This window comes from Paramormyrops kingsleyae, chromosome 25 (genome assembly GCF_048594095.1).
Source record: "Paramormyrops kingsleyae isolate MSU_618 chromosome 25, PKINGS_0.4, whole genome shotgun sequence".
In the NCBI taxonomy this organism is placed as follows: domain Eukaryota; kingdom Metazoa; phylum Chordata; class Actinopteri; order Osteoglossiformes; family Mormyridae; genus Paramormyrops; species Paramormyrops kingsleyae.
In genome coordinates this window covers 25,540,220-25,567,223 of record NC_132821.1, presented here as the reverse complement: position 1 = coordinate 25,567,223, position 27,004 = coordinate 25,540,220, and the positions used below count along the sequence as shown (strand labels likewise).

The 27,004-nt window shown below is 42.2% G+C and overlaps 4 protein-coding genes across 17 annotated transcripts; 1 reads left to right on the top strand and 3 right to left on the bottom strand.

Annotated features, from left to right (window-relative positions):
* Positions 1-1,329: 1,329 nt before the first annotated feature.
* On the bottom strand, positions 1,330-7,051 carry LOC111837431 (uncharacterized). Of its 8 annotated transcripts, XM_072707001.1 has the most exons (4): positions 5,728-5,870; positions 4,563-4,841; positions 4,422-4,460; positions 1,330-3,210 (listed from the first exon to the last, which is right to left on the bottom strand). In XM_072707001.1, exons 3-4 carry the CDS (start codon positions 4,455-4,457, stop codon positions 1,873-1,875), a joined length of 1,374 nt encoding a protein of 457 aa, XP_072563102.1. In that variant the 5' UTR covers positions 4,458-4,460; positions 4,563-4,841; positions 5,728-5,870; the 3' UTR covers positions 1,330-1,872. The 8 variants fall into 8 exon arrangements, with proteins under 8 accessions (XP_072563102.1, XP_023655252.1, XP_023655255.1 ...); XM_023799484.2 differs by lacking the exons at positions 4,563-4,841; positions 5,728-5,870 and adding an exon at positions 6,642-7,051; XM_023799487.2 differs by lacking the exons at positions 4,563-4,841; positions 5,728-5,870 and adding an exon at positions 6,642-7,050 and having other exon boundaries at positions 1,330-3,247.
* fgg (fibrinogen gamma chain) lies at positions 5,911-27,004 on the top strand. Of its 7 annotated transcripts, XM_023799489.2 has the most exons (13): positions 5,911-6,023; positions 6,905-7,014; positions 11,085-11,473; positions 11,597-11,690; positions 11,840-11,944; positions 23,943-23,987; positions 24,177-24,363; positions 24,459-24,543; positions 24,714-24,844; positions 25,198-25,331; positions 25,422-25,606; positions 26,244-26,521; positions 26,675-27,004. In XM_023799489.2, the coding sequence occupies exons 4-13, from the start codon at positions 11,634-11,636 to the stop codon at positions 26,860-26,862; spliced, it is 1,395 nt and encodes a 464-aa protein (XP_023655257.1). In that variant the 5' UTR covers positions 5,911-6,023; positions 6,905-7,014; positions 11,085-11,473; positions 11,597-11,633; the 3' UTR covers positions 26,863-27,004. The 7 variants fall into 7 exon arrangements, with proteins under 7 accessions (XP_023655257.1, XP_023655259.1, XP_023655262.1 ...); XM_023799491.2 differs by lacking the exons at positions 11,085-11,473; positions 11,597-11,690; positions 11,840-11,944 and adding an exon at positions 18,605-18,732; XM_023799494.2 differs by lacking the exons at positions 5,911-6,023; positions 6,905-7,014; positions 11,085-11,473; positions 11,597-11,690 and adding an exon at positions 18,605-18,732 and having other exon boundaries at positions 11,874-11,944.
* LOC111837434 (lecithin retinol acyltransferase) lies at positions 10,341-12,433 on the bottom strand. Its single transcript, XM_023799498.1, has 2 exons — positions 11,942-12,433; positions 10,341-10,496 (listed from the first exon to the last, which is right to left on the bottom strand). Exons 1-2 carry the CDS (start codon positions 12,431-12,433, stop codon positions 10,341-10,343), a joined length of 648 nt encoding a protein of 215 aa, XP_023655266.1.
* Positions 13,746-14,977, bottom strand: lrata (lecithin retinol acyltransferase a). The gene is made up of 2 exons (XM_023799497.1): positions 14,445-14,977; positions 13,746-14,053 (listed from the first exon to the last, which is right to left on the bottom strand). Exons 1-2 carry the CDS (start codon positions 14,967-14,969, stop codon positions 13,901-13,903), a joined length of 678 nt encoding a protein of 225 aa, XP_023655265.1. The 5' UTR covers positions 14,970-14,977; the 3' UTR covers positions 13,746-13,900.

Below are 27,004 nucleotides of genomic sequence, written 5' to 3'. Positions count from 1 at the left end.
TGACTAAGGCTTTAATCAATTTTTAGCTCATCTGCATGTAAAAGAACAGAAAACACATTCGGGCAGCGTCTGAATTGTTAAACAGAGACACTGCTTTTCTGGTACTATTTATTTCCTTGATTCTGTGTGGAATGTGTGAAAGCACGATCCCACCACAGCCTCGACATTCAGCAAAGGGTCTTTATTCCGTTCATGCGCCCATTTTCAAAAACTTTATGCCGCTGGTTCCTCGTTACCTGAAGCATATCATAGTAGGCATAAGGCAAGGGCACCTGTCCTCAGCGAAGTGCTGTAATGTGAATCCCACAAGTAATTCATGTTCTAATGTCACATTTCAGTAGCGTACCATAGGCCTACACATGCCCTGCATCGCTAATTTCATATTTCAGCAGCATACCGTACAGACCTGGATGGCGTCCTGTCAAATGTTGCATGTTCTCTAAAGAAGGTGAGTGGACTTGCTAGAACGGCGCTGATTCTCCAGATCATTCCAACAACGGCAAAGCACAGACATTTTGTGGACGATATAATTCTATCTGTCCCGCGCAGTAACATTCAACGAACCATGGAGACATTCATGCTGAGACCCTGAGCAAACATCCATACAAAGGGTACACATCAATGTGAAGGGCAGGCAGAAGGTGTTACGCAGCAAATCAGCCACCGGGAGGTTTGCAATTAAGAGGTTTGTCACCGTGCGTAACAATTTGTAGACCATGTAAATTACGAGGGAGTGACCAATCAGGTCAGAGAAGGTCAATGTGTTATACGTAAGGATGAGAATCACTTGCATTAGGGTGAATACGGGGAAAGTGGGACACTTTTGCCATTTTGATTTTTAGCGCTCATTGCAATAGTAACCAAATGTAAAATCCCATATCTGATTTCTGCAATTTTTTACATGTTCATCAAAAGAAAAAAATAATGCATTACACAAGATATCGTGCACACGAACATCATAGCAAGACGTCCACACATATCGGTGGGACAGTACTATGTGTATGACTGATTTAATGAAACACAAGTAAGACACAAGTGCTAATAAACAGTATAAAACTACAGCTTTCATTTCTGTTCATGAAGGGTGTAGCCACCTTGAATCCTGAGGTCAGGGTTGCAGAGCTTCCTCTGACTGTTTTCCGACTTCAGGGGGCGTTTCAGTTGAAATTTCCGACTTGTAACTTATAAATTCCAATTTCAAATGGAACACAGCATTAGCCCTGAACCCTCAAAGACTTGACTGACGTCACTTGGTAAGTGATTGAGTACAAGAAGCTGCAAGGGCTGAAAATGGTATGAATAAATAGGACAGCACGTTGTGACATCACATTACCTTGACAACACCAAAACATGTTCTTTATTATTGTGAATTTGGGACTTTATACATTAAGATTAGGACTTTCTTCACAACCAAGATGCTTAAGCAACCAATTGCCTCATTTGAAAGTGTTGCAGGCATTTTCCTTACAGAGTGGGTGAGAGGTAATTGTCAAATAATCAATTTACTCTTTTTTTGTCAAAATAGCATAATTACACAAAAACTTTTTTTTTAATGGTTTGTTTACCGTTTATGCTTCTGCGCTTATATCACAGCACTATGAATTGTGGGTAATTCCCTCAGGCAAAGGTCACAGAAATTATGGCAAGTGTGCATAAATGGCTCAAAATGTCTATGAGAGAGTCCTCGTGCAGGTCACAATCTGACAGCGGGACAGCCCTAAGCCCTCAAGGACTTAGCGGGACTGCGCCTCAAAGTTTGAGAGTCCGTGAGTATGGGCATCGGGTTTGGGCCATGGTGGTAAAGTCTGCAAAGATGGTTCCTGCAGTTTCCATATCAGCTTCACAACTGGGTGATGGGGAAGTAGGTATCATCTACATTCTGTTGGGTGAAGCGGTGCATGGTGGTGGTCCGTGCTGAAGAGCACTTGGCGGAGGGCAGTGAGATGAGAGCTGGGTAGTGTTACGCGAATGATCCATTACCCATTCTGTGGTTATGCTTGGGCGAAAGTGATTGGTGGCATTTATGTTGACCGGGTAAACGCCACTTCCTCTAAACCCAGTTTGAGCGCTCTGTGCCACTGCCGCCTTTTCCCATGCCCTGGTGAAAACGGCAAAAAAGTCTGTCCTTTGGAGCTTCTTTCTTCCAGTCTGCCTGGCCAAATTTTGGCCTTCCAGGTTCCAGTTATGTTTTAGGCTTTTGAAGAGGGACCATTCTGCTGGCCGTAGAATGCGTGCGGCGTGAGATGGAAAGCACACTACGTGCACATTGGAGTTCTTCATTAGTGTGAGGAAGTCCAGATTGAAAGCATGGCCGCTTTGTCCATCAAGCAGAAGCACGTGTGGTCGGAGGTCATCCTTCGGGAGCGTGGCAACAAACTGTCTGCCCCACTCCAAGAACAGCTCAGAGTTCATCCAACCGTTCTCTGACATTCTCACCATACAGTTGTCTGGAGACCCTAACAGCCACTCTGCCCTGAGTCGTTTCCCCTTAAAGATTATGAAGAGGGGACCATACTGTCCTGCAGCATTTAGGCTGGCCAGAACAGTCGTTGTCTCGCCCCTCAGACAGGGGGCACCGAGTTCTAAAGCCACCTTAGACGAGGTACAGTGATCCTGCAGTCGAGTTTCATCGCAGTTCCAGATGTGCGACGGCATATCCTGAATCTCCAGTTCACGCAACAGTTCCTCATAGTTTGCAAACCACTGCTGAACCACGGTGGAGGTGAAACACGCAGAACGAGCTTCAGGCTTCCTCATGCTGAGGCTTGGATTTCTTGCCACGAAGCCTTCAAACCAGTAATGTCCAGCCTTTCCTTTTCCTTCGGAGAAACCCCGGATGCCATTTGCTGCCGCATATTGGAAAGCCAGCCTCTGTACATCTGGCTTTCTCATTGGAAACCCCCTTTTCGATAAGGTTTTGATTAAGTTTGCCAGCATCTCTTCTTCCTCCTTTGTGAGTACAGGGTTTCTCCCCATTGAGTGCTCGTGGCCCTGCACCTTGCCCCTCACTCTGCGCTGGAGTGTAGATTTTGGCACATTCCAGGCCCGTGCCAAGAGTCTCAGGTTCGGCATCTGCCCTTCCTGCTCCAGTTGCTTGTACTCACTGATTGCTGCTGCCATCAGTTCCTCACTCCACGTGTTCAGCCGGCGCTCTCCCTTCTCCTTTCCAACTCCCTTTGCAGTCCCTCTCTGCCTTGGTGCCATTGTGCTCTAAAATTAATTTAAAGAAGTTGATCGCTATTCTTTCCTGTGTCAAAATATAAAAAGTCTGACATTTATTAGTTTGTAACTATGAGTTATTCTACATTATGCAGCACATGTGAGAAAGGTGGAAAAATGTGTGGCAGTATCACAGAACCTACCTTATGTATATATGTATATATTTATAAGCCCAGGCAGTCATTCCGTCCTGCCTAAAATCAGCCGCAATCATACCAGTGCCGAACAAGTCTCCCATCACCAGCCTAAATGATTATCGCCCTGGGGCCCTCACTCCAGTAATCAGGAAGTGCTTTGAGACTGGTTCTCCAGCACATCAAGGACTATCTCCCCCAAGACTTCGATCCCTACCAGTTCGCATATCGTGCAAACAGATCCACAGAAGATGCCATCGCCGTAGCTCTCCACTCTGCGCTCAGCCATCTGGAGCGGCAGCGAAGCTACGTCCGGATGCTCTTTGTGGATTACAGCTCGGCATTTAACACAATCATCCCTGACGTTCTCATCACCAAACTGGTCACTCTCAGCCTCCCCCCTCTCACACGTGTCTGGATAAAGGACTTTCTTACCAACCGGCTCCAGACTGTGAGACTCGCCCCCCCCCCCCCCATTCGCACACTGAACACCGATGCTGAGCCCCCTCCTATACTGTCTCTATACCCACGACTGTAGTCCAGCCCACAGCAACAACCTCATGGTCAAGTTTGCTGACAACACCACAGTGGTCGGACTCATCTCAAAGGGAGACGAGGCAGCTTACAGAGAGGAGGTCCCATCTCAAAGGGAGACGAGGCAGCTTACAGAGAGGAGGTCCCATCTCAAAGGGAGACGAGGCAGCTTACAGAGAGGAGGTCCCATCTCAAAGGGAGACGAGGCAGCTTACAGAGAGGAGGTCCCATCTCAAAGGGAGACGAGGCAGCTTACAGAGAGGAGGTCCCATCTCAAAGGGAGACGAGGCAGCTTACAGAGAGGAGGTCCCATCTCAAAGGGAGACGAGGCAGCTTACAGAGAGGAGGTCCCATCTCAAAGGGAGACGAGGCAGCTTACAAAGAGGAGGTCCTGAAGTTGGCAGCCTGGTGCTCAAAGAACAATCTGGCTCTGAACACCAGGAAAACCAAGGAGATCATAGTCGACTTCAGGAGGCACAGCATCGACTTAGCCCCCCTCTACGTCCACGGCGAGTGTGTGGAGAGGGTCCATACCTTCCGGTTTCTCGGCATCCTTATCTCCGCTGACATCTCCTGGACAGACAACATCACAGCAATTACCAAGAAGGCTCAGAAGCAGTTACACTTCCTGAGGATCCTCAGGAAGCACAACCTGGACTCCAACCTGCTACTGACCTTCTACCGCTCGTCCATGAAAGCCTGCTGACGTACTGTATCACAGTACGGTATCACACTATGGTATCACAGTACAGTATCACAGTATGGTATCACAGTACTGTATCACAGTGTGGTACGGCAGCTGCACCACGGCAGACAGGGAGAGGCTTCAGAGAGTCGTAAAGGCAGCACAGAAGATCATCGGCTGCCCTCTCCCCTCCCTGATGGATATTTACCTCCCGCTGCCTCAGCAGAGCAAAAAACATCATCATGGACAGCTCCCACCCTGGCTCTGATCTGTTTGACCAGCAAGGACAAATATACTCAAGAACAGTTTTTTCCCAAAAGCCATAACCACTCTAAACTTACACATGCACTGACTGGACAGTAGACTACACAGTCTAACCCCCCAACCCCTGGACTTCCTTCTGTCCATCAACTGTGCAATATCCAATATCTAAATGTTATTGATAATAACTGTGCAATATCTGTATACTGTACAATATAATTGCACTGTGTCCAACATCCACTACTCACTGCACATGATCATCATTACTTGTGTAATACTTAAATAATGTGCAGTAACCCACACTGCATATCACACTGTATATTTATATATTTAAAAAAAACCCTATTTCGTTATTTATTCTTCCATATTTATATAGTGCTGCAGAACGTTTTGCACTATTTGTGTATTGTTTGTTGTGTGTTCTACATACATGTTTGCACTGGAGGAGCTGCGTTTCATCTCATTGTACATGTGTATAGTGACAATAAAAGGCATTCTATTCTATATGTGTATATATAATCTAATATGAAGAAAGTTATATATATATCGATTGTTTTTTATATATTATTATATATTACAATATACTTCTTGTGTATATGTAGGAGTTGAGACTCTATAATGTAAAATATGTAATTTCTCTCTTTTTGGGAGACCTACAAAACTGTCCCGCATTACCTGAAACATGTTGTCCTACTTTCTCTAACTATTCTGGCAAAGTGGGGCAGATAAAAAAAAATAACACTGTTTAAAAAAATAAATATAACTTTGCCGATTTAAATTATGTTGCTGCACTAGTATATCACAGACACAATTAAATAACAATTAAATACAATTTATTATGACAGATTTAATTACAACCTTAGTATCAATACGAGCAGCAGAGCATAACCTTACCGTATGATTTACGAGCGATGTACCTGTGACTTCAGTCCAATAAAATCTTGTTTTTTGATCACGTGCTTTCTATACCAGCTCTCAGTAACAACTATTCTGATTGGCTCTACTTTAGCCGGGAAAAGCTTAACTGTCCCACATTATCTGAACTCACTACGAGCTGATTTTCAGAGATGGGCTGTTGGAATTTAAAGGGGAAAGACGCTTCAGACTTATCTGGCCCATTTTCACTGCTGGCCCAGTTTATCTGACTTCACCCCGCTGTCTTCTAAACCCCAGAGAGTCTCCTCATTCAGGTCAGATAGCGTAGAGCAGCCGTTCCAGGTTCATCTGGTCACGTGACGAAGTATTGCCGTATCTGCTGCTTATTTAGTGCCAAAAACATGGGAAACGTACTAAATCACGTCACCTTTTAAAGAAACGCCTGTTCAGTGAATAAACTTATCGCGTTTATTATAACATTATATTACAATGCATATTGTAATTATAATTAGAGCCAGTGAGTGATATAGCGACAAGGCATTTGCAATAATATGTATAATGCTTAATCCTCGGATGTGTATACGCTATACCATCCTAGTAATTTCATTATGCATGATGTGCACAAAAGAACACCGGCGATGGAAAGGCATCATAAATAAAACAGGATGATTTTGCATCTTTTAATCGTGATTACGACACGTACCGATATCGAACATCTCACACCCATTCGTTATTTGTGTTTTTACCAAAACAAACTGTACGTGTGAAATGCATGACAAATGTGAATTTCTAACAATTTCTACCCGAATAATGTATTTGAGATAGATTCTACATGGAATATTCATGCGTTTATTCCTTTATCTTATTTAGTTTACATGCCTAGTATTCACCGATACAAATCCAAAACACATGAATAACTAGACTGCACTTACCTAGTCCAGTCGCGGAGCGTTTAATTGGAAACACCTGGTTTTATCGTCATTGACACGTTAGCCTGTTTCCGACAAACCTTGTCCCGTTAACCGTTTTGTATTTGTATGTAATTTAAAGAATACAATACTAATTAATAAAACTGTAGAATTTAATAATATAATATAAAACGTGCATTCATTTTTTTTCATGCGATTTTCCCCCATATGTATCAGCTGTGATGTGATGAATTTCCTTGATACTGTTGCTCTGTCTTGTGTTATAGTACTGGTTACTAGACCCCAGGACTTTGAGTATTACGTAAGAGCTCGTACTTGTTAAAGGAAATAAGGACACCTACGGAGTTTGATGACAGAAACATCAGTCGTCCGAAAAGTAAGTTAATGTGTTGCGTTAAAATGTAGGTCGTCGCCGTTTGCGTTGCAGGCGTATTTTTAGGGGAAATCGGGTCTGTGGTTGGCTAAACCTAAAACCTCTTTATTGGAATAATGTATACTGCAGACATACAATTTTTCTTTGGGGTTAAGTGAATAATGTGGGATGCTATCATGTGATTGCAAACCTTTCCTTTAAGGTAATTTAAATATATATTTAATCGAAATATCAACTTGGGATAGATAAAGTACAGTAATTGGTTTGTAATTTTTCAATCCTTTAATATAAATACTTTAGACCACTCTGAGGTGTTGGTATATTGGTTTCTTGCCCTTGTAGAATGTTGTTTTGGTGGATATTTTAAAATTAAAAATATCTTAAAAATGTACTTCACTTCTGTATATGCAGCTGTTTACATAACAATGTATGAATCACCAAGTCCTTGTTAAAAGATCCTGTCAGTTCATGACCGGCACTCCAACTGCGGGACTCTCCCAGTCGTATGAAAAACTGTTTCTGTCATATGTTCCTATGATTACGAAGCTTGTATTAGTGTGAAATCTAGGCAGCGCCGACACAGGACACTTGGCTGCTAACTATCTAGCTTGCGTCTCTTTGACAGGAAAAGTACTGAAATATTAAAACTAGTGTAAATACCTGTAATCTCTCGGAATGCAATCAGAGGTATTTCCTCAAATTTTTTCACTTCGCCTGTGGAACTAGTAATGTTTAAAATTTGTTGCTCATGTAACGTATGTCAAGCCATGACAAACCTGTTCACAGAAGTCATCTAGGTGTGTTTTCATTAAGAGTGAGAAACAGCTCCACTAACATGTAGTCATAAAACCTAATTGAACTGCTCTCTAACCAGGATGGGTGATTTCTATCATAAGCCACACCCACAGGAACCCAATAAGAGCCATTTGTGTCTGTGTATGATTCTGTGTGCGCCCTGCGATGGGGGTTCCTGGACTGCCTGGATTAGGCTTTCAGCCCACTGTGACCCTGACCAGGAGAGGCGGATGGATGGATGGATGGAAGGAAGGAATCATACTGATGACCTGTTCAATTGGGTGCCAAGATGGCTGACAAAATATAAGCCGTCTGCTTTTCTTGTTGGTGTTGGATTTGGATCTGTGCTTTTCCATGATAATGTACTGATGTCCTCCTCTGCCTGTCCTGCATTTTGTGCATAGCAGTGGGTTGGCACAGGGCATTATACTCTGGGTAATATGGTAGATTGAGGTTGATTCCTGATTCCATTAAGCGTGAAGTTTAATTACTCCAGTGAACAATGCACGGGGTATAACCATAGCCAGGCTCAGTACTGATGCTGAAAACTTTGAAATATACTGTATAACGGCACAGCAGCAACAAACAAATTAAATTAAACAAACGAAACAAACAAATGCTAAGCGAGCGCTACGAATGGTACAGTGTGCAAGAGGTAGTGGGGTCGATACCTGCATTCTCCATTGTTTGTTTATGGGGTCAGTGTGTGGCTCTGAGGGCTAAGCCTCTGTGCCTGTGATCAGAAGGTTATTGGTTTGAGCCCTGGCCTCGGCACAATAATCACGTCTGTGGGCCCCCAGCTCCATGGGTGCTGCTACAGGTGGCTGCCCTTCACTGCCAAGCTCGCTCTCACCTACTGTGTGTCATGGAGAGCAGGATGGGAAACGTGATAAGAGAATTTCCCCATGGGGACCAAATAAAGTATTATACCTTTAAGAGGCATAATGTGCTATTATTGTTATTAGTATATTGTGTTATTTACCTGCATGTTGTCATAGTACTCGGCTGAGCAACTGAATCTGCTTCCTAAACCACAGGATTCACGAACGTCGAAAAAATGGTTTTTCTTCACTCCCAAACATATTTGCATTAAAAACCGAATACCCATTGGGTGGAAATAAACTCAGAAGAAATGAGGACCCTATGAAAAAGCAGTATAGAAGATGACCTCACTTTTTGCACCCTTCTTATGTTTGTTTGCTTGCTGCATACAGTGAGAGGTTTCCATAGCGATGGAACAATGATTATTACATAAAGCCATGCCCCCAATTCCAGTCTGCGGCACATAAATAATGACAAAGAACACATACTTTATAAGGTCCACCAGCTCTGTCCTGAAAAGCAGGAGTCCCAGCCTGCTGACTTTCATGGGAAATAGGAACATCAGGAATTAAGCATCTTTTTTCATGGGTTTTTTGGGTGAAAACTTGGATCCAGCCACCTAACCCTAAAAACAAAAAATACCAGAACACCAAAAAAATCATTCTATCTGTTTTTTTTTTTTTTAATCAGCATTTTAGGTGAAATGAATGAAGCCACCATTTGTAAGATGCATTAATGCTTAATTATAACTCCTAATAAGGTATGGGCTGCATGTCTATCAAGGAAGTGGGATTGTATCTTAAACTAATCCAGTTTCTGAAACCTTAATGTCTGTGTTGATTAAAGGAATAATTATCACATTGAATTCAAATGGAAGTTTTTGAACATAGAGCTTTTAATAATAATCATAATAATAATGGAATCAGGTTATTAGGAATTTTTGTAAAAAGCATGATTTTATTAACAAACAGCTTTTGTTGTGTAGTTAACATTTTACATTTCATATTTCGTATTTTCTTTCTGACACTATAGTAACCATGATCTATGTTAATATCTTTCCACTGAATCATATGGGTTTTAGATACAGGTATTAATTTAGCTAACCATACTAGAAATATATGTTGGACAATATGAATTTGAATTGACAGGCTGTAGGCCTAAATGCTATGGAAACTCATCCGGTTCATATTATACATTACCCATGAGAATCATGGATGGGAATAGTCATAAAATGAATTGCTATCCACGCAATATTTTGTACACTGACCTATACAAATCAGAATTCCACACACACCAAAGGTCATCTTACAAAACTCCAATTCCTTTAAACATCAAAAAATGTTTATTGGGTTAAAATATGAATTGGCGTTTGGCATAATAAAAATGATTTTATAAAATCACATAGTCCAAAAACGAATTCCAAGCATCTTGTGATGGCAATAAAAGGAAAAATATTAAAATCTCAGCTCACCGACACGTCACGCATAATGCTTTGAGCTGCAACGCTTAAGGTTGTTAGTTTTCTTCTTCTTCAAATTGAGTGAACTTGTTGAAATACCACCCACCTTTGGTGTGGATTTCTCACTAAAAGTATTAGTGCTTCAAGTATTTGAAATGTATTTAAGGTCCATTTCAAAATTGCATGTAATGTCCTGGCATAAGGATGGATGGATGGATGCCTCTGCTTTTTAGTGCTGCTGTGAGAGGCAGGGCTACGACGCCATCCAGATGGTGAACGAGATGAACACTGTAGGAAGCGTTGTGTACGCTGAAACGGATCCCAGATACAGCATCACACAGACCCCTAACAGGGCGCTGACGAACGCCGTCTTTTTGCTGCAGACAATCCTCCTCACCTTTTTGCAAAACTGTAAAGACAGGAAAAGATCATTTTAGCAACTACTGTAGTATAAACTTCTCGTTGTTTTTGTTCAGTTTCCACGATTGCACCAGCAGATGGCGCTGTATACCAAAAAAAAATAGCGCCAACAAGCGACGTGATGGACAAGATCGATGTTTAGATTTCAATGTCTAAACCTCTTGTGTTGCTCAGGGTCCCGCAGTAAACATGAATACACAAAGGAAATTAGACCGATTTTTAAAATAAATTTGAAAATGCGTGCATTGCATATACAAGAATGCTATTGCAGAATCTACTCAATATACCATTATTGAACCATATTGGATACTGGACCATTCCTTCAGGTCTCGGAGGCATGGAGATAGTCTGTTTGCACCACAGGATCTACCTGGTCATGTAAAATGGCCTCATGTTTCCTGGCTACTATACAATCGTGCAGACTAAAAATGGGACCCAGTGACCGCCCCCCCCCCCACTGAGATGGTTGTCCTTAGCAGCAATCATTGATTACACGCAAAGAATTGCAGCTTTTTGAATTAACCTTTGATATAAGTGGTGACATAATGTCCCTTAATTTTGTCCCCTCCCCTTTCAGGGCTGCCAGAGCCTATCCCAGGCCACGTAGTTCACGGGGATGGGATGGACCTCACACAGAATGCCAGTCCGGGATGCCAGTCCATCACCTGGCGCACTCACACATTCACACATAATGGTGCAACCTAGAGGCACCAGTTAAACTAACCATACGTCTCCGGACTCCATGAAGATACCTTCATGATGCCAGTAGGAGAACTTCACACAGAGCACATTATGGATTCGAACCCTCAGTCCTGGAGGAGGGGGGGCAACTGTGCAAGCCACTATATTATCTGTATATATGCTTTATATCAGATCTCTATTAACATATTTTAAAAAGGGTACAAAGACTGAATGAAATTCTTTTTAAACTCTTACAATGTAGAGCAGAGGATAAAAGTAGCCCATGTATGTATGCCCATTGTTAAGTCTTAATAATAGTAGTAAATTAGTAATAAATTAAAAATTTTCAGTCTGTGCACTGTGACTATTAAATGAACTGTTCACTCTAACAGTGATTCTTTACCCAAGGATTTAAATCCAAGTATTTAAAGGACAACAATGGACAATGGGGGGATTTGTGGAATTACCAAAACGAAGATTTGAATTTTGCATCGTAAACAAAGTAACTACATTTTATCTTTTGTTTCATGTAATGAAAATGTTTAATTTTTATTCTTCAATTGCTGCAATTTCTGGATAGTTAAAGCCCAAACCCCAATGTCACACATTTTACCCAGCATGTGCTTTTTCTCTTTATGGGTACCATCAAAGATGCCCTTAAAAATTCCAGAACATTCCCAGCTGTCACACCACAGGTCTGCACACATCTTGGACAAACGACGAGGTGTGTCGTTTCAATGCACTCACTCATACCTGGTAAGTCTGAAAGCTCACCGCGATGCCAAATCTGCAGTACATGACGTAATGTTCACAGTTGTACCAGAGAAGGCTGTAGGAGATGGTACCCAACAGCTTCTCGGCCCTCCTGGCCACCTCATCGCCGCTGAACGGGCGCCGGCCACACAGCTTGTCCGTGTGGTTGACCAGGATCTCGGCCCCGTAGGCGAAGTCCTTCACGGAATCCACTCTGACGCTGGCCACCTTGGCAATAACCCCTAGGATCAGCCTGTTGTTGGTCACCATCCTCTTAATGGCCGCCTTGTTGCTAGAAATTACCGGCAAAATGTCAGGTATCAGGTGAGCAACTTTGTTGTCCCCCAAGTATATGCCGAAATGTGTGAAGAGAGTGCGGGGAACCTCCAGCAGATCCCCCCTCCTGTACACCGAGATGTCATATTTGGGCTCCTTGTCGTCTTCAACTTTGCTCGCAATGAAAAACAGACTCAGGAGCTCAAAAGGGGACATTGTGCCTAATGTGGGAAACTGTTTCACACCTGCCTGTTTTATTCCACGAGTGGTGGGAGGGGCCAGGGATTTATAGGGTTACATACTTTGCAACAAGAGCCTTCTTACAATCACATGTTTATAGAGAACTCTTGGATTCCTCAAAGACTAATTCCAGGCTTTGTTCTCTGCTTAATGCGTGTCGACTTGCCAATAAACCGGTTTAAAAGTATGAATGAAAACAGCACGGACTTCTCATGTCGTTAATCGCCCCCTTGGTTAATACGGCAGTGAGTAGAGCATTCAGTTTACTCAATGTGTCAGAATGAGATGCAGCTATTTTCAGAATGTGCTCCAGTATGCAGCATATTGAGTAAAAATGTGATTAAATTAACACTTGTACTGTTACAGAGGCAGTTTAAGCCGTCTTACTGCCAGGTTCAAAACCCAAGAAGAATTGATCTGGTGTTTTCATAAGCAGGTCCAGAATAACTGTCCCCAATTTGTTTGAATCATGCTTGGTGTCAGCAGTCTATTAGCGTAACAAGTACAGTAGCTCTTTGAAAGGTCACTGATGCTGGAATCTTGGCAAGGTTTAAGAATCATATGTTGCTTTTGTTACCTAGAAAACAAGCAGACCGGAGAAACCTATTCTGGAACACGTTTAAGTGACAGATATAACTAATGGTGACTAACTTTGATTTAAATAAAAATCAGGTGTAAGTGAACTATTTATACAATCAACTAAAATAATCACAATTTAAAAGCTGTGAATACTGAAAAAGTTAATTGAAGCTTATTTTCTAATATTAAAATATATATAAAGTAAAACAAAAAATGTTAAATTGTTCATACAAAACGTACTAGATCATTGGTATGTATTGAAATTATTCTAATTTTTAGATGGTTTGACACCCTCAGTTTTAGCCTTAATTTCACCATTACAGTTGGAATAATCTCTAGTTTATGCCACATTCTTTATACCAAAAAGAATGTTTTTACCAAAGGACTATTTTTTAGATCATAATCCCCTTTTCCCAAAATGGATTTAAAGATTGAACGAAATCTCCTTCGTGTGGATTCACAAGCAACGGTGTGTGTTGCAGTTTCTTTGAGACGAAATTAGCCAATTTAAGTACATGCTTGCATAATACGCAGCATTCTTTTTACTGTGAGACATGACAACCAACACTTTTTTTCTTAATTTCTTTATTACTATGTAAAATTACCTGGCATGAGTGTATTAAAATTTAAGTATAAATGTGTTACATATTTAAACAAACACAGATACTGTACATAAACCAACAAGATATGCAAGTATTTATTCCTTCAAGGCTACTAAGAGGTAACGTGGACTTACACAGTAAGTTAAAACAAACCGCGGAGATCTATATCCATCACTGAAGCGGGCGTCTCCAAAGCCATTCATGGTTAAACACATGTGGCTCCCGTTTTAGCGGGACGCTCCGAGTGTTTGGACTCCGCACATCAGCCAGCCATCCAGAGGGCAAAGGGAACGAGGATACTGGGCAGAGTCGTGGAAGGAGCCAGTCCCAGGCACGCAATGGACATCATCCCCAGCAGGGTGGCGAGTAGGACGCTCCTCTGGTCGCGGACAATCGATTTCAGGCCCTCGCAGAACTGCAGGGTGCAGAAGCGATATATCCAATACCAGCATTTTCCCGTGAAGCATAAAAATACAATGAAATTATGCACAAAAACAACACCGCCCCCAACACACAATGCGGATGACAATTAAGTCATTATTTGTTTTAATAATGTTGGTTGATGCATGCGTAATTATGGGATATAAGGCATAAAATGTGAGTTTTCAATTTTCTTAATTTTAACCTATTTGACCCATTCACAAGTGCAGCATAGCTTCTACGTCTTTCATAAGTTATTTGCACTGAAGGTTGAAAACTTTGTATGTGTGTGACACGACGGATTTGGCTTATTATTCCAGTCGTCATCTGTATTTTGTTAGAATATAGACTAGTATAGGTTATTGTATGACAGATTGCGCCGTTACCTTATCCGTTTGTAGGCTGATAGGAGAGCTGTATCTGCAATACGTGACAAAATGTTCACAGTTATTCCAAAGCAGACTGTACGGTATGACTCCGATCAGTTTTTCAGCTCTCCTCGCAACCTCTTCGTTGGGTAAAGGCGACCTCTTCATTGTATTATCCATGTCATTGACTAAGATGTTTGATCCGTAAGCAAAATCTTCAACTGTGTCAACGCGAATGGTGGCATTCTTGGAAATCACACCCCAGAGCAGCCTCTTGTTCGTGACAACTTTTTTAATCTGGCATTTGTCACTCGTAAACACGGGCAGGATGTCAGGCATGAGATGCGCGACTTTGTTGTCACCCAAGTAAATTCCGAAGTGAATGAACAGGGTCCGAGGGACCTCAAGCAGATCTCCCCTCTGGAGGGAGAGTGTCTGGCAGTTATTGGTGCGGGCTTCTTCCTTTTGCGTAATGAACTTAAAAATGTTCAGATTTGAGAGTACCAAAACCTTACCAATAATAAACGTCAGCGAGTCAAACATTTTGCTATGTTTCCAAGTAAATGCGGCTACTTCATTCAAGGCTTTTATCCGCTGGAATATAAGGAGGGTCGGGATTACATCATGCTTCTCCCAGAGATACGATTGGTTTACAAGAGTCTGTATTTTCAAAGAAAGTGTAGCTGTGAGCTTGTTAATAGTGACGTTTATGTGTACAAACCCTGTAGCATGGGAATTGGAGATGAATTTCAACTGAAAAAATGCATTGACACATTTCAGCTAAATATAGGTGATATTGGTCGATCGCATTTCAGATTGTTTCATGGGATTTGGATGCATTCAGTAGGGCTACAAACACAAGTTTAATGGTACACATGTTCGTAGCCTACTTGAAAATTCCAAACTAACGGTGATATTATGATGTTGTGCTGTCATATTCAACTGTATTTGTTTTTTTTTTTATCCTGTCCCTCCTTTATATGGTGAACGGGTTAACAATGCAGCCTAAAAGCTTTGTTAAATAATTAGCCTATTTAATTAATTTTTAAATTTGAGGTATTTATGAAAACTTCGTGACTGATTTTTTTTTCAGGATCCACAAATTAATTAATAGATTGCCCTCGTAGAAGGCCTTTGTAAAACAATACATTACATTTAGGATAATGGCAAAACTTTCCGTAGGTAGGGGTTCTCCAATCTGAAAACAAAAAAATGTATGTCAGCCCATAATGCACGTTTCTTAATTTTTACTGATGCATTTAAGGCGAGAATGAGTAGCATGCTTCATTTCAAGAGGGTTGTGTGTCTGTACGGTTTTTACCGTACCCAAATTGGATTAGGAGATGGAAATCTTGACAGCAAGCTGTTGGGGAGAAAAGACTAGTATCAAACATGGACATTTCGAACGTGTCGGAAGTAAAGGTAGGGTACTAATTGAATATTCCAGTATGGCAGCATTAGTAGACTCAGGGAGATTGTGAAGGTGAAGGTTTTTTTTGTCTTGGGCTGAAGAAATAGCTGCCGGAAAGCCTATATGACTGACTGGAATTAATTCTCTACATTGGACACTAGACATCGTGCTCGGACTGACTAACCGCATCCTGCCGGACGCACGCGGCGCAGCGCCTCGGATGTCTATGGTATTTCGCAGTGGCAGCACCTACATGCCAGAGACGCTCAGGGAGATGATGAATGGCCCTCAGCCCCGTGGTGCCGATCCCCGTCGTCCGTCGTAGGGACTTTGGGGGGGGGGGGGTTGCATTGCTGTCTCCATGACAACGGCCCCTGATTAATCGGGATGCGGGGTGCGCATGGATAATGGCGCGGGGCTTCGCTCCCAGTGAATCTGCCCTACTGACAGACCGCTGACAGCAGAGACTGATGACCGTGGATGATTCCCCCTTCAGTGGATGCCAATTCGTTTTAAGCACCAGTAGACACAGTGCCCCCAAAACAATGCGCTAAAGACGTCGGTGTCGCGTATGGGAATTAATCATCTGTCTGCAACCAAATTTGCGTTCTTGTTTAAAAACAGATTCAGGCCCCCTATTTTTTTTGCCTAAAACTATTATTAAACCATTCTGAATCTATTTTGCGATTTGTCCCTTATTTTCGGGTACACTCCAGCTCAGGCAAATTTCATCGCATGGCGTCCTGCATTTCTTCAAGGAGCTGGACCCTCTTAAGGGTCAAATCCTACAAACGCCCCTGGCATACGCTATTATAATGACGCATAAGTTTATGCTTTTCTGTTGTTTTCCAGGCTTTTTGTCCTCACACTTTCAATACATTAACTTTTGTCATTAAATTAAATTAGGGTGACCAGATAATCCATGTCAGGGAGGACACTTTGAGCTACTTTGGGTTTTACAAACTACTTTCAAATTGAAAGGCTCCTGTGCTCGCCCAAATAGTTCAGCTTTTCTTGTGCTTTGACTAGTTTGTTTCCTTGACTGAAAGACTCATCTAGCTGTTTCACATTAGCATTAGTGACACATGCATGATTATAAGAGACTGACCAATCAGCACACAGCAAGAACTCAAGTGCTCAAGTGAAATCCAGGTCCGTTTAATTGAAATGGTAATTTACAATTCCTGTCCTACCTCAGAGTGTCCTCCCTGACATGGATTATCTGGTCACCCTAAATTAAATAGGTACGCCATTGCTGAATCTTTGCTGCGCACTTTCGGCTTGCATTGTTTGTAGGGAAATATAGAAATATACCAAGCTGAACCAAACCGAGTATGGAGTCCAAGTTTTAGCAATGGAAACATTTGTCATAGCCTTACTAACACACTACTTAAATGGGTAAATGAGAAGTTAGCGTCTCGAGAGATGGCTGTATCGCTTCACTTCGTTGTGCTGTGTTCATGATGAATGGATGGTGTGCCCCGGTACTGGCGCTGACTCGGACTCCTAAAAGCAGCCACGATTATCTGCCAGCAAACAGCTTTGATCCTCATTTGGTTTTACTAGCTTGTAAATCTTGAACTTTACTAATACGGCAACCATCGCTTCCTTCTTCCCCGAGATCAAAGGGCATGACCTGCTGGCGGTGACCTTTCTTTCAGATACAAGCCGCTTTCCTTTGCGAGACTGGAAGTTTATAGATGAATTAATATGTATTTTATGCCTGAATTAATATCGCTCTGAATAAGCAGTCAGGAAGCGCGCGTGGCTGAAAGCAGACGGAATCCCAACGCCAAGACAAACGATGCTAGCAATAAATTAACGAGTTATTAATATTTATACAATGTGCATTGTAATATAGAATATTTTCTGTTTTCCCAGCCGTCTGGTCTATAGTCTACAAACATTTCCATGACATTCGGTGAAAAAACGGTATTTTCACATAGGCTATTAATTTCCATATTTGTTTTATGAATTTTAACACAAGATGACATATATTCAGTATATAGCTCTCAACAATAGCAGGTACTATCAGTCCGTTATCCATGGTTAAAGAAGATAACCTAAGTCTTGAATAGAAATCTTGTTTTCACTGACTTAATTGTCTAAGGATGTCTGCACAGAATTTGACATGATCTCAGGAGAATAAATGACTTGATAATCTCAAAGTTTTTAGATCCACTCATTTGAAAATAAAAAGCTCCATTCTCAGGGTGATAAATATATTTTGGAAGTACTCACTGGAAATAAAGCCACAAAAACTGTACTAAAAGTTTTGTGTAAAATATTACTTGCTGTCTTTGCAGTTTTTTTAAAAATGAGATAGGATGTTCCTGTTAACTTGCTTTGCTGGGCACTATGGTCATTGCATTATACAGATTACTTTGATCTGGTAGTTTAAAAGTTTAGAACTGCCGTTTAAGAGTTAAGCTACAGGCAATGTTTATTTGGTATCTGTTTTGAGGGTATCTGAAAGCCTTCTAATTTAAGTTTGGACTTTTTCAAGCTTATGATGAAAACAACTAAACCAGATAACCTTTCTGTCTTTTGGGAACACATCATTTGTTTAGAAATAAGGGCTTTCCATGAAGATAAGTTGTCTTCTATAATTTAAAATGTATTACTTGCTAAAAAAGCATTAGTGTCAATATCAGATTTTAATGAAGGAGTTAAATACTTTTCTTAAATGATTGATACATAGTAAAGAAGGATTAATAAGGAAAGTCCTTACTCTGAAGTGTGATGTTTACAGACACATTAATTGCAGATCAGTGTTTGCCTGCTGTGAGGTTGGAGTCAAACTTGGGTCAGCTTCCAGTCATGTCCAGGTCAACACACAAGTGTCCTGCTCATAACCCATCTAGCCGGAATTCCTGATGCTCCTCTGCATCTGTGGTATGTATAACAGGGGTCAGTTTGGGAACAGTAACCATTTGACTTTAGAAGGCATCGTTATAAGCCACTAACCCAAATTTCACTTGACACAGCCCTTTAATGCAGTCATTTATGTGTTTTATTGATCCTGACCGAAACAAAAATATGAATATATTTCGAAATGGACGATAGCTGACTCAGTCACAAAAACAAAGAATGCAGTTATTTTATAAGAAGTCCTTGGTATAGAATGAATCACTTTAAATCCAATGCAAAGATTTTAAAGTCTGTAAAGTTTTTATAATAAAACCATTATATAATGCTCTGTTTTTGTACTAAAATTCCAAAGTGGCATTGCATTAAAAAATTCCTCAGTGCTATAGGTTGGAGTATACCATAGACGGTACCCAGGAGGTTGGCGTGGGGGGGGCAGGATTGCCGAACCATGTTTTTTTGTGTTTGTCAGTTTGGATACGAAGCTTTGCAAAAGCGAGAGGCTGTTGTAACCTAAGTAAGTGTAACTGTTCATTTACAATCCCACACTGCATGTCTATGCTTTCACATTGCTGTGGTGTTGAAGGGCCGGGGCCTTAAGCAAACTCTCCTGTGTCTCGTTTGCAGATGAAATGCAAAAGCAGGACAAAGCGTGGCCCCGTATTAGCATTGACCCATTTGGCAGAAGCTATATTTGTCTTAATTCTGCATTATCGGGCTTCTCCTCAGTTTCAAAACAGTGTCTGGAAAGAAGACTGTCTCCGGGGAGTCTGTTGTTAAGCTTTATCATTGAGTGTTTATCAAAGGCTGGAATGTGGGATCCTCTCTGTGAGCTTGTAAATCTGCGTGTTGATCACGGGGATGGTGTTAGTGTGTTTGTGCCAGGCCAAAAAAAAAAATTAAAAAGCACGTTAGTGAAAAACCAAGAGCTGCTTGCTGAAGATGGCAGGATGTAGATCCTTGATTGTTGATCTGAATGAAATCGGTTAAGAAATATGTAGAGAAAATGTGAGCGCAAATCAGTTGCATGTGTAGCAATAGCTGTGTGTCTAAATTTGCAACAAATGGCAACATCTTGGGCTTGTTTTTTGTTAAAACATTTCCAGTTTATTGTAACATTACAATGTGCAATATATCATGTTCCTTTGATACAGTCTAACCATCTCCACATTACCACTTTGTAGAATTCTGGTTATACCAGGAGAAGCTTAAGACTGAAGTCTTTCTTAAGGCTCTACTGGCGTAACCAGAATTCTATAAAGTGGCAATGTGGACGGACGGAAGACTGTAGTCGCTCTTGGCTTTTTTTTTAAGACCTTTTTAATTGCCTCTCTGCAGAGTAAATAAATGTTATCAATAGGGCTGCGAGTTTGTTGGACGCCATATGGAATTTTACGCGTGTGGTGGGATCTGGTCCCGTTCTCCTGCGGGGGCGGTTCACCAGGAGTTCATCTCTGTTCAGGTTCATTAACGAGGCACAGTTCAGCTCCAGGTCACCCCCTAGCTATCTGCCGCGTGTCATGTCTTACATGAAGGCCGTGGCCGGGAGGCAGGGCTGAATTTATCTGTGCTACGAGATGGTCACGGAAATTATACATTATTAGCCTAATATAAATGTTTACGTCCACGTCAAAGCCAAAGAGATATTGCATAATAAATGGGGGCAGCTTTCGGTATTACTCCGACAACCCGGTCTTGCTGGGCAGTAAATATTTACAGTTATTGAAGGGGATGGACACGTGGATTGAGAAATCGCGAGAAGTACAGTACTGTGCAAAACGCTTAGGCAACAAAAGAAAATGATTGCATGTTCTTCATGTCGGTGTAAAACGATGCTATTATGCCTGTCACAGTGTGTTAGCTTAGCCGTTCCAAAACCTCTACTAAAGAGGTTTCCAGCAGCCGTACGATACACCCGTGTATTATTTGACTCGACCACTAGCACACCTAGTGTAACTAATCAAAATCTCATTGCCTTTTTAACTAATTAAGTTAATTAATCAAGTGAGCTGGTGTTGAAATGTAACAAACATATAGAATGGCCTGAGATGAGGTTTGGGAACTGAAGCAGCACTCTATCTATCTAGATCTATGTATCTAGATCATTTATCTATCTTTCAGTCTATCTATCATCGACTTATAACTTCTTAATGAGACAATATCATGCTTGAAAACTTTATTTGTTCAGTTTCCTTAAAAAAGCCACCATTGATGTGATTTTATTATGACTGCGTATGCTAAAGTGACCGTATTTTGGAGGACGCAAAGAGAGATGTCAAAGCAACGCAATTATGCACACGAAAGTATTCTGAACGTAGGAAGCAAAAGTCAACATGAAACCAAGCGAAAACCTGGAAATTTTGGCCATTTTTAGGTCCCAAAATTAGAGGACAAGTCCATGGTCACCCTACTGCATACCTATAGGCTTTGTGTTCAGCAACACAAACCAGCTGAGACTGCAGATCTTATCGTCAATATCTTAAAAACAAGTTCAGAATAAAAATACCTGAACGAATCTAGTGATTTATTTTTGTTGCATTGCCTCAGTCTAAAGAGCCTGTATTGGAATTTCATGGCTGCTAAATCCTTCATCTATATCGGCCTTCATCTTAACTGCGTTAATTCGATGCACCAGCCTCATGCAAAGCCACAGTCCAGTCCCACTGCAGGGCTTGTTGTGCCGCCGCGTTTCATGGCCCCGTCCGTCCCGTTTTGTCTCAAAAGAGTTCTCAGACGGCTACCCGCCTAGTGAGGCTTTTATGGGAACCTCAATGAGCACAGATTTCCCTGTCCAGTCCTCTGCCGGCCTCCTTGTTCCTTGTTACCGGGTCTAGGCAAAGACCTCAACCCGTGTAACAATCTGGCTCACATTAGCATTGCTGGGCTTCAGACGCTGCTCAGAGGGCCTGAAAAGCTGCTGAAAGGCCGGTTGCTGCTTTGTCCCTCTTCTCCCTTTGACAAATCACCCTGGAACCAAAGCAGAAATACTACTTCCCCCATAAATAATAACTATCCGCACATTCAGCCTACCTGTGGATTAAAAATTCCACAGCTCGTTTGTGTGCGTGAAATACGAGTATTAAACCAAACTGAAGAAAACGGGGTCTAGATCAAACTTTAATCAACACGCTTTGTTTGGTAGTCGGTGTTTCATAAGGCCGTCATCCTTATGAAAAAGAAGTTTGCTACTGGAGCTGGAGTTTACAAAACATTCTATTACTTCTCCTTAAACACATTCATCTTGTGAAAGGTCTGTAGAAGTGTTTTTTTTTTCCCAGCCAGTAAGTCTGAGCTTTTCTGCTGGATTTATCAAGAAGAAATAGCTGAAACCAAATTAGACTGTCAGTAAGCAAGTAAAAGTACAAAAAAATGACACACATGCTGGGTTCTGTGATCCTTGATTCCTCCTGCCTTATTCCTCCAGTTGGTTACTGCTGAGATGTAAGGGCTCCCACTAGTGGTTGTGTCCTGAAACAGCAGTGAAAGTGTTCTGGGTGTCGTTGATATTTCTGCTTTACTGTCAGTGAGTGAAACACACAGCGAGAAAGTTCATACTCATGTGTTATGCTCCTTCTGTTGCTTTAGCAATAAATGAATTTCACAAGTGCATCAGGCACCAGCTAATCAATCTATCAATCTACCTATCTATCTGTCATAGGGCATGCACGCACACACACAAATACAATATGCAAGTTAGAGACACCAGCCTACCCCTAAATTGTAAGAAGGAACCAATACAGGTGCAGGCTGAATGTGCAGGTTCTACAAGCTGAGCTGAGATGGGATTTGAACCCGCAGCTCCATACCACCCACTGACGGGCTCCGCCACTCCAAGCTGAGATGGGATTTGAACCCGCAGCTCCATACCACCCACTGACGGGCTCCGCCACTCCAAGCTGAGATGGGATTTGAACCCGCAGCTCCATACAACTCACTGATGGGCTCCACCACTCCTAGCTGAGATGGGATTTGAACCCACAGCTCCATACAACTCACTGATGGGCTCCACCACTCCTAGCTGAGATGGGATTTGAACCCTCAGCTCCATACTACCCACTGATGGGCTCTGCCACTCCTAGCTGAGATGGGATTTGAACCCTCAGCTCCATACAACTCACTGATGGGTTCCACCACTCCTAGCTGAGATGGGATTTGAACCCACAGCTCCATACCACTCACTGATAGACTCCGCCTCTCCAAGCTAAAGTTGCCAAGCCAAACTGATAGATGTGTTGGTTGCAAGATTTGCTACATATGCAAGGGAAACAAGATGCATACAGGAAACTATGTAACTATGTAAATAGCTGGACGGTAACTGGATGTATTTACCATGAGTCAGGCTTACCGTAATTAAGAGTACAGTGTCACCACTGTCGACATTTGTTGGACGTTGTATCTACACGGCAGATATCTGTGTCAGCATGATTTAAATCTTCTGAAGGACAGTCAGAATCACCCCCCCCCCCCCCCCCCCGGTGTAAAATTTATACCGCTGGAGTGAAAATCAGCAATGGGGGTGGGGGGCACTGGCAGTGAAGTCTGCCAATGGCACCCCCTCAGGCTTTGACCGGTCCCGCGTGTGAAGGCTTACTTAAGTCCCGCGGCTGCACTGGATGTACTACCTAAACAAACAAAACGTCCAATAAACCAAAACATTCACGGTAATATTGCTGAAATACCAGTAGCTCAGTAACAGATTAGTCTTCTTGTCTCAATGAACTCTGGCTTTCAAATGATTCTTAACCACAGTATTGACTCAGAAATGATCCGCGAAATGTTGAGGAATTAAATGCGACTTATCAAACCGCCACCAGTTTGTTACGTTTGTCGTTGGCTCTTGACCCTGTTTTGTCTCACTGCACAAAGAACAGGGTGGCTAATCAGTGTTCCTCAAACAGTGAGTAAGAGGGGCACAGAGTCAAAGTGATGCGGAGGTTGGATCGCTTCATGTTTACACATCAGCCATTATCTGTGTCTGAACTCGGACCTTGGTTAGATAAATGGCCTGACTCCTCCAGAGGTCCTCACTCTCATTCGAGCAATCCAGTGGAGGCTTCCTGCAGAAAATGGCTCACCTACTCATACACAGCGCCCTGTTCTTACTTCTCATATTTTCCATGTCATCTGCCGTAAGTAATCTGTATCAGCATCCAGTGGACAATCCTGGCTTGTCCTTCACCCGACCTCTGACCATCTCTTGAAATATTTTTTTGTATCTTGTGCTTTTTGTATGTCAGGAAATAAGGGGAGATTTTGATTCATGCAGCCCAATGGACGGCTTTGTGAGTATCTCAAAGTAACACTTTTAAATGACGCATCTCTAAATGCACACACTCTATTTTTCCATTTCCCCGAGTCACAATCTCTCATTTGGACTTGAAACTATATCAATTTAAGCATAAAAAAAAAATTGTAGCATGCAATTAATATATTTCATCAGATTTGCTTGTTGTTCATTTTGTTCCTAACAGGGTAAATACTGTCCCACCACATGTGGTGTCGCCGATTATCTGAACAGGTACAAGCCTGTGGTTGACAGGGACCTTAATGATCTTGAGTATTTACTGGAGGAAATATCCAACCAAACAAAGGGGGCACAAGACAAAGTGACTTACATGAGAGACTCAGCCACCGCAGCAAAGAAATCCAACGATCCAGGTAGGAAAGAGTTTTGTTTCTGCTTATTTACATTCAATGATATCTATTGAATTCATATATAGAGAGAAATTGATTTTAGTACGATTTGTTTACAGATGTTTACATTAAAAAGTCAACAAACATGTTGGATGATATTCTGAGATTCGAAAAAAGTATAATTTCCCAGGAATCCCAGATATAGTAAGTAATATCTTTAGTTGATAATACGGCATGGATTTTTTATTATGCTAAAAGCACCTTGTTATATTAAAAGCCTAGAATTTTTGAAGTTCATTTTTCCTGAAATCCAAAAAAAGGCAATGAACCAAAAGCATAAAAGTCCGTTTTCCTCTTTCCCTTTCTCTCCTTAGTAAGCTTCAGGAATCGATTGACTCCAATGAGAAAAGGATGCTTCAGCTGAAGCAGATGATCCTCAACCTGGAACAGATGTGCAAGCTTCCCTGTGAGGACACTGTCAAGATTCAGACCGTCACAGGCAAAGGTGAGCCGCAACGCCAAGACACATTAAAAGTCCCTCAGATAAGTGTTTGTCAGCCCAGTCCTTGGGGGCCACTAGACAGTCCACATTTTTTGCTCCCTCCCAGCTCCCAGCACACCTGTACCACGTATTCCTGACTCTTGATTGGCTGAGAGTTGGGAGGAAGCAAAGATTATGAAGACTGGGAGTCCCAGAGAACTGGCTTAACAAACACTGGCTTAGATTGGTCTTCAAAAAAGCCTGTTATACCTTATTTTTCGAGCTGGGAAGGAAAGTTGGGTACGCTGACTGAAAAAAAAATACCACAGAGGGGGGTGGCGAAAATTGTGCCCATGTTCTTGGTTTTGTGTCATCAGATTGTCAAGACGTTGCTAATAAAGGTGGTAGGACTAGTGGTCTGTATTTCATCAAGCCCCTGAAAGCCAAAGAACAGTTCCTGGTTTACTGTGAGATGGACAACAATGGGAATGGCTGGACGGTGCTCCAGAGGGTAAGCACCTCTTCCTGCAGACTTCCTTCCTGCGGGACGCAGTGCCGTATGAATCCCAGGAGGCTTCAAGCTCCTGTGTTGTCTTTTCAGAGGCGCGATGGCAGCGTTGACTTCTCCCGGCCCTGGATCCCGTACAAGGAGGGCTTTGGCTACCTATCCCCGGATGACACCACCGAGTTCTGGCTGGGCAATGAGAAGATGCACCTAGTCACTTCACAGTCTACTGTTCCATATGTGCTCAGGATAGAGATGACAGACTGGGAGGGAAACAAAAAGTAAATACACTTTAAATTGTTAAATGTTTTACTAACCAAAAAAAGTAACCACTTATAATGTATTTTATGTGACTATTATATAACAGAAGTTCATAGTTTACTAACCGATCACAACAAAAATATTTACTTTTTATATCATGGTGAGTCATACTAGATGCGTTGTTGTGCAACAGTGACACCTCTGGCCAATTATGTAACAGCACCTTTGGGCTAAGGGAATAGATCAGCGAATGTGTCTTGTCCACAGAGACACATTAACATGGTCAGAGGCCCCAGGGCTATTTGCGAAGTCAGAAGCCCCCATACTATTTTCTGTGATGCTGTAGTTCTCAGCCACAGTGGTGACGATATTAAATCTTATCAATTTTATTAAACATTAGTTAGGTTAGTTGAAGTTCCGTCTTACTGGAGGCCTCTGGACATCAGCCTCTGCTGCTCCATACCTTTCCAGCAGTGATTAATAAAATGACACTTCATGAACCATTTGCTGTATTTTTTGACCCCACTAGATGGTGCTCTTGGGTTGCTTTGGGGCATGCTCTGTGTCATTTTTTTGACCATAGAGCACCATCAAGTAACGTCAAGTAATACAGCAAATAGTTCATGAAGCTTAATTTTGTCCATCACTACTTTCCAGGTATGCAGATTACGCCAGCTTCAAAGTGGGCCCAGAGGCAGACAGTTACCGGCTGATCTACGCCTACCACCTTGGAGGAGATGCGGGCGACGCGTTCGACGGCTTTGACTTCGGTGACGACCCCAGCGACAAAATCTTCACCTCTCACAACGGGATGCAGTTCAGTACCAGCGACCGGGACAACGACAAGTATGATGGGAACTGTGCAACACAGGACGGCTCGGGCTGGTGGATGAACCGCTGCCATGCCGCACACCTCAATGGCAAATACTACCAAGGTAAAGACCTCACAGTTACTGAGCTCCATGTTCCTCACAGTCAAATCTGTGCTGGTAGCCTGGGCGATGGAGCCTGTTGCCATGGCAACATTTCATTCCCTCATTTTGCCATCATTAATTTTATCTCAAACTTCTTTTTTTTCAAACCAAAAGGTGGAAAGTATACTGCAGAACAAGCTGGACCACATGGTTTCGACAACGGCATCATCTGGGCGACATGGCACAGCCGGTGGTATTCCATGAAAGAGACCACCATGAAGATCATCCCCATCAACAGGATGGGCACACTTGGCCAGCAGACCACCGGGGTCAAACAAATGGGTGGTATTGGGGACATTTGAAGGACACTTTCCAAACATCTAGCTGCGTTTGTGATGCCATACTCCGCCATTGGTCACTGAGGGAAGATATATGCCAGGGATTTAATCAGTTCGATTGACTGGAGGCCGCTTGACCACTTGACAAATAAATTTTTTTTGTGCA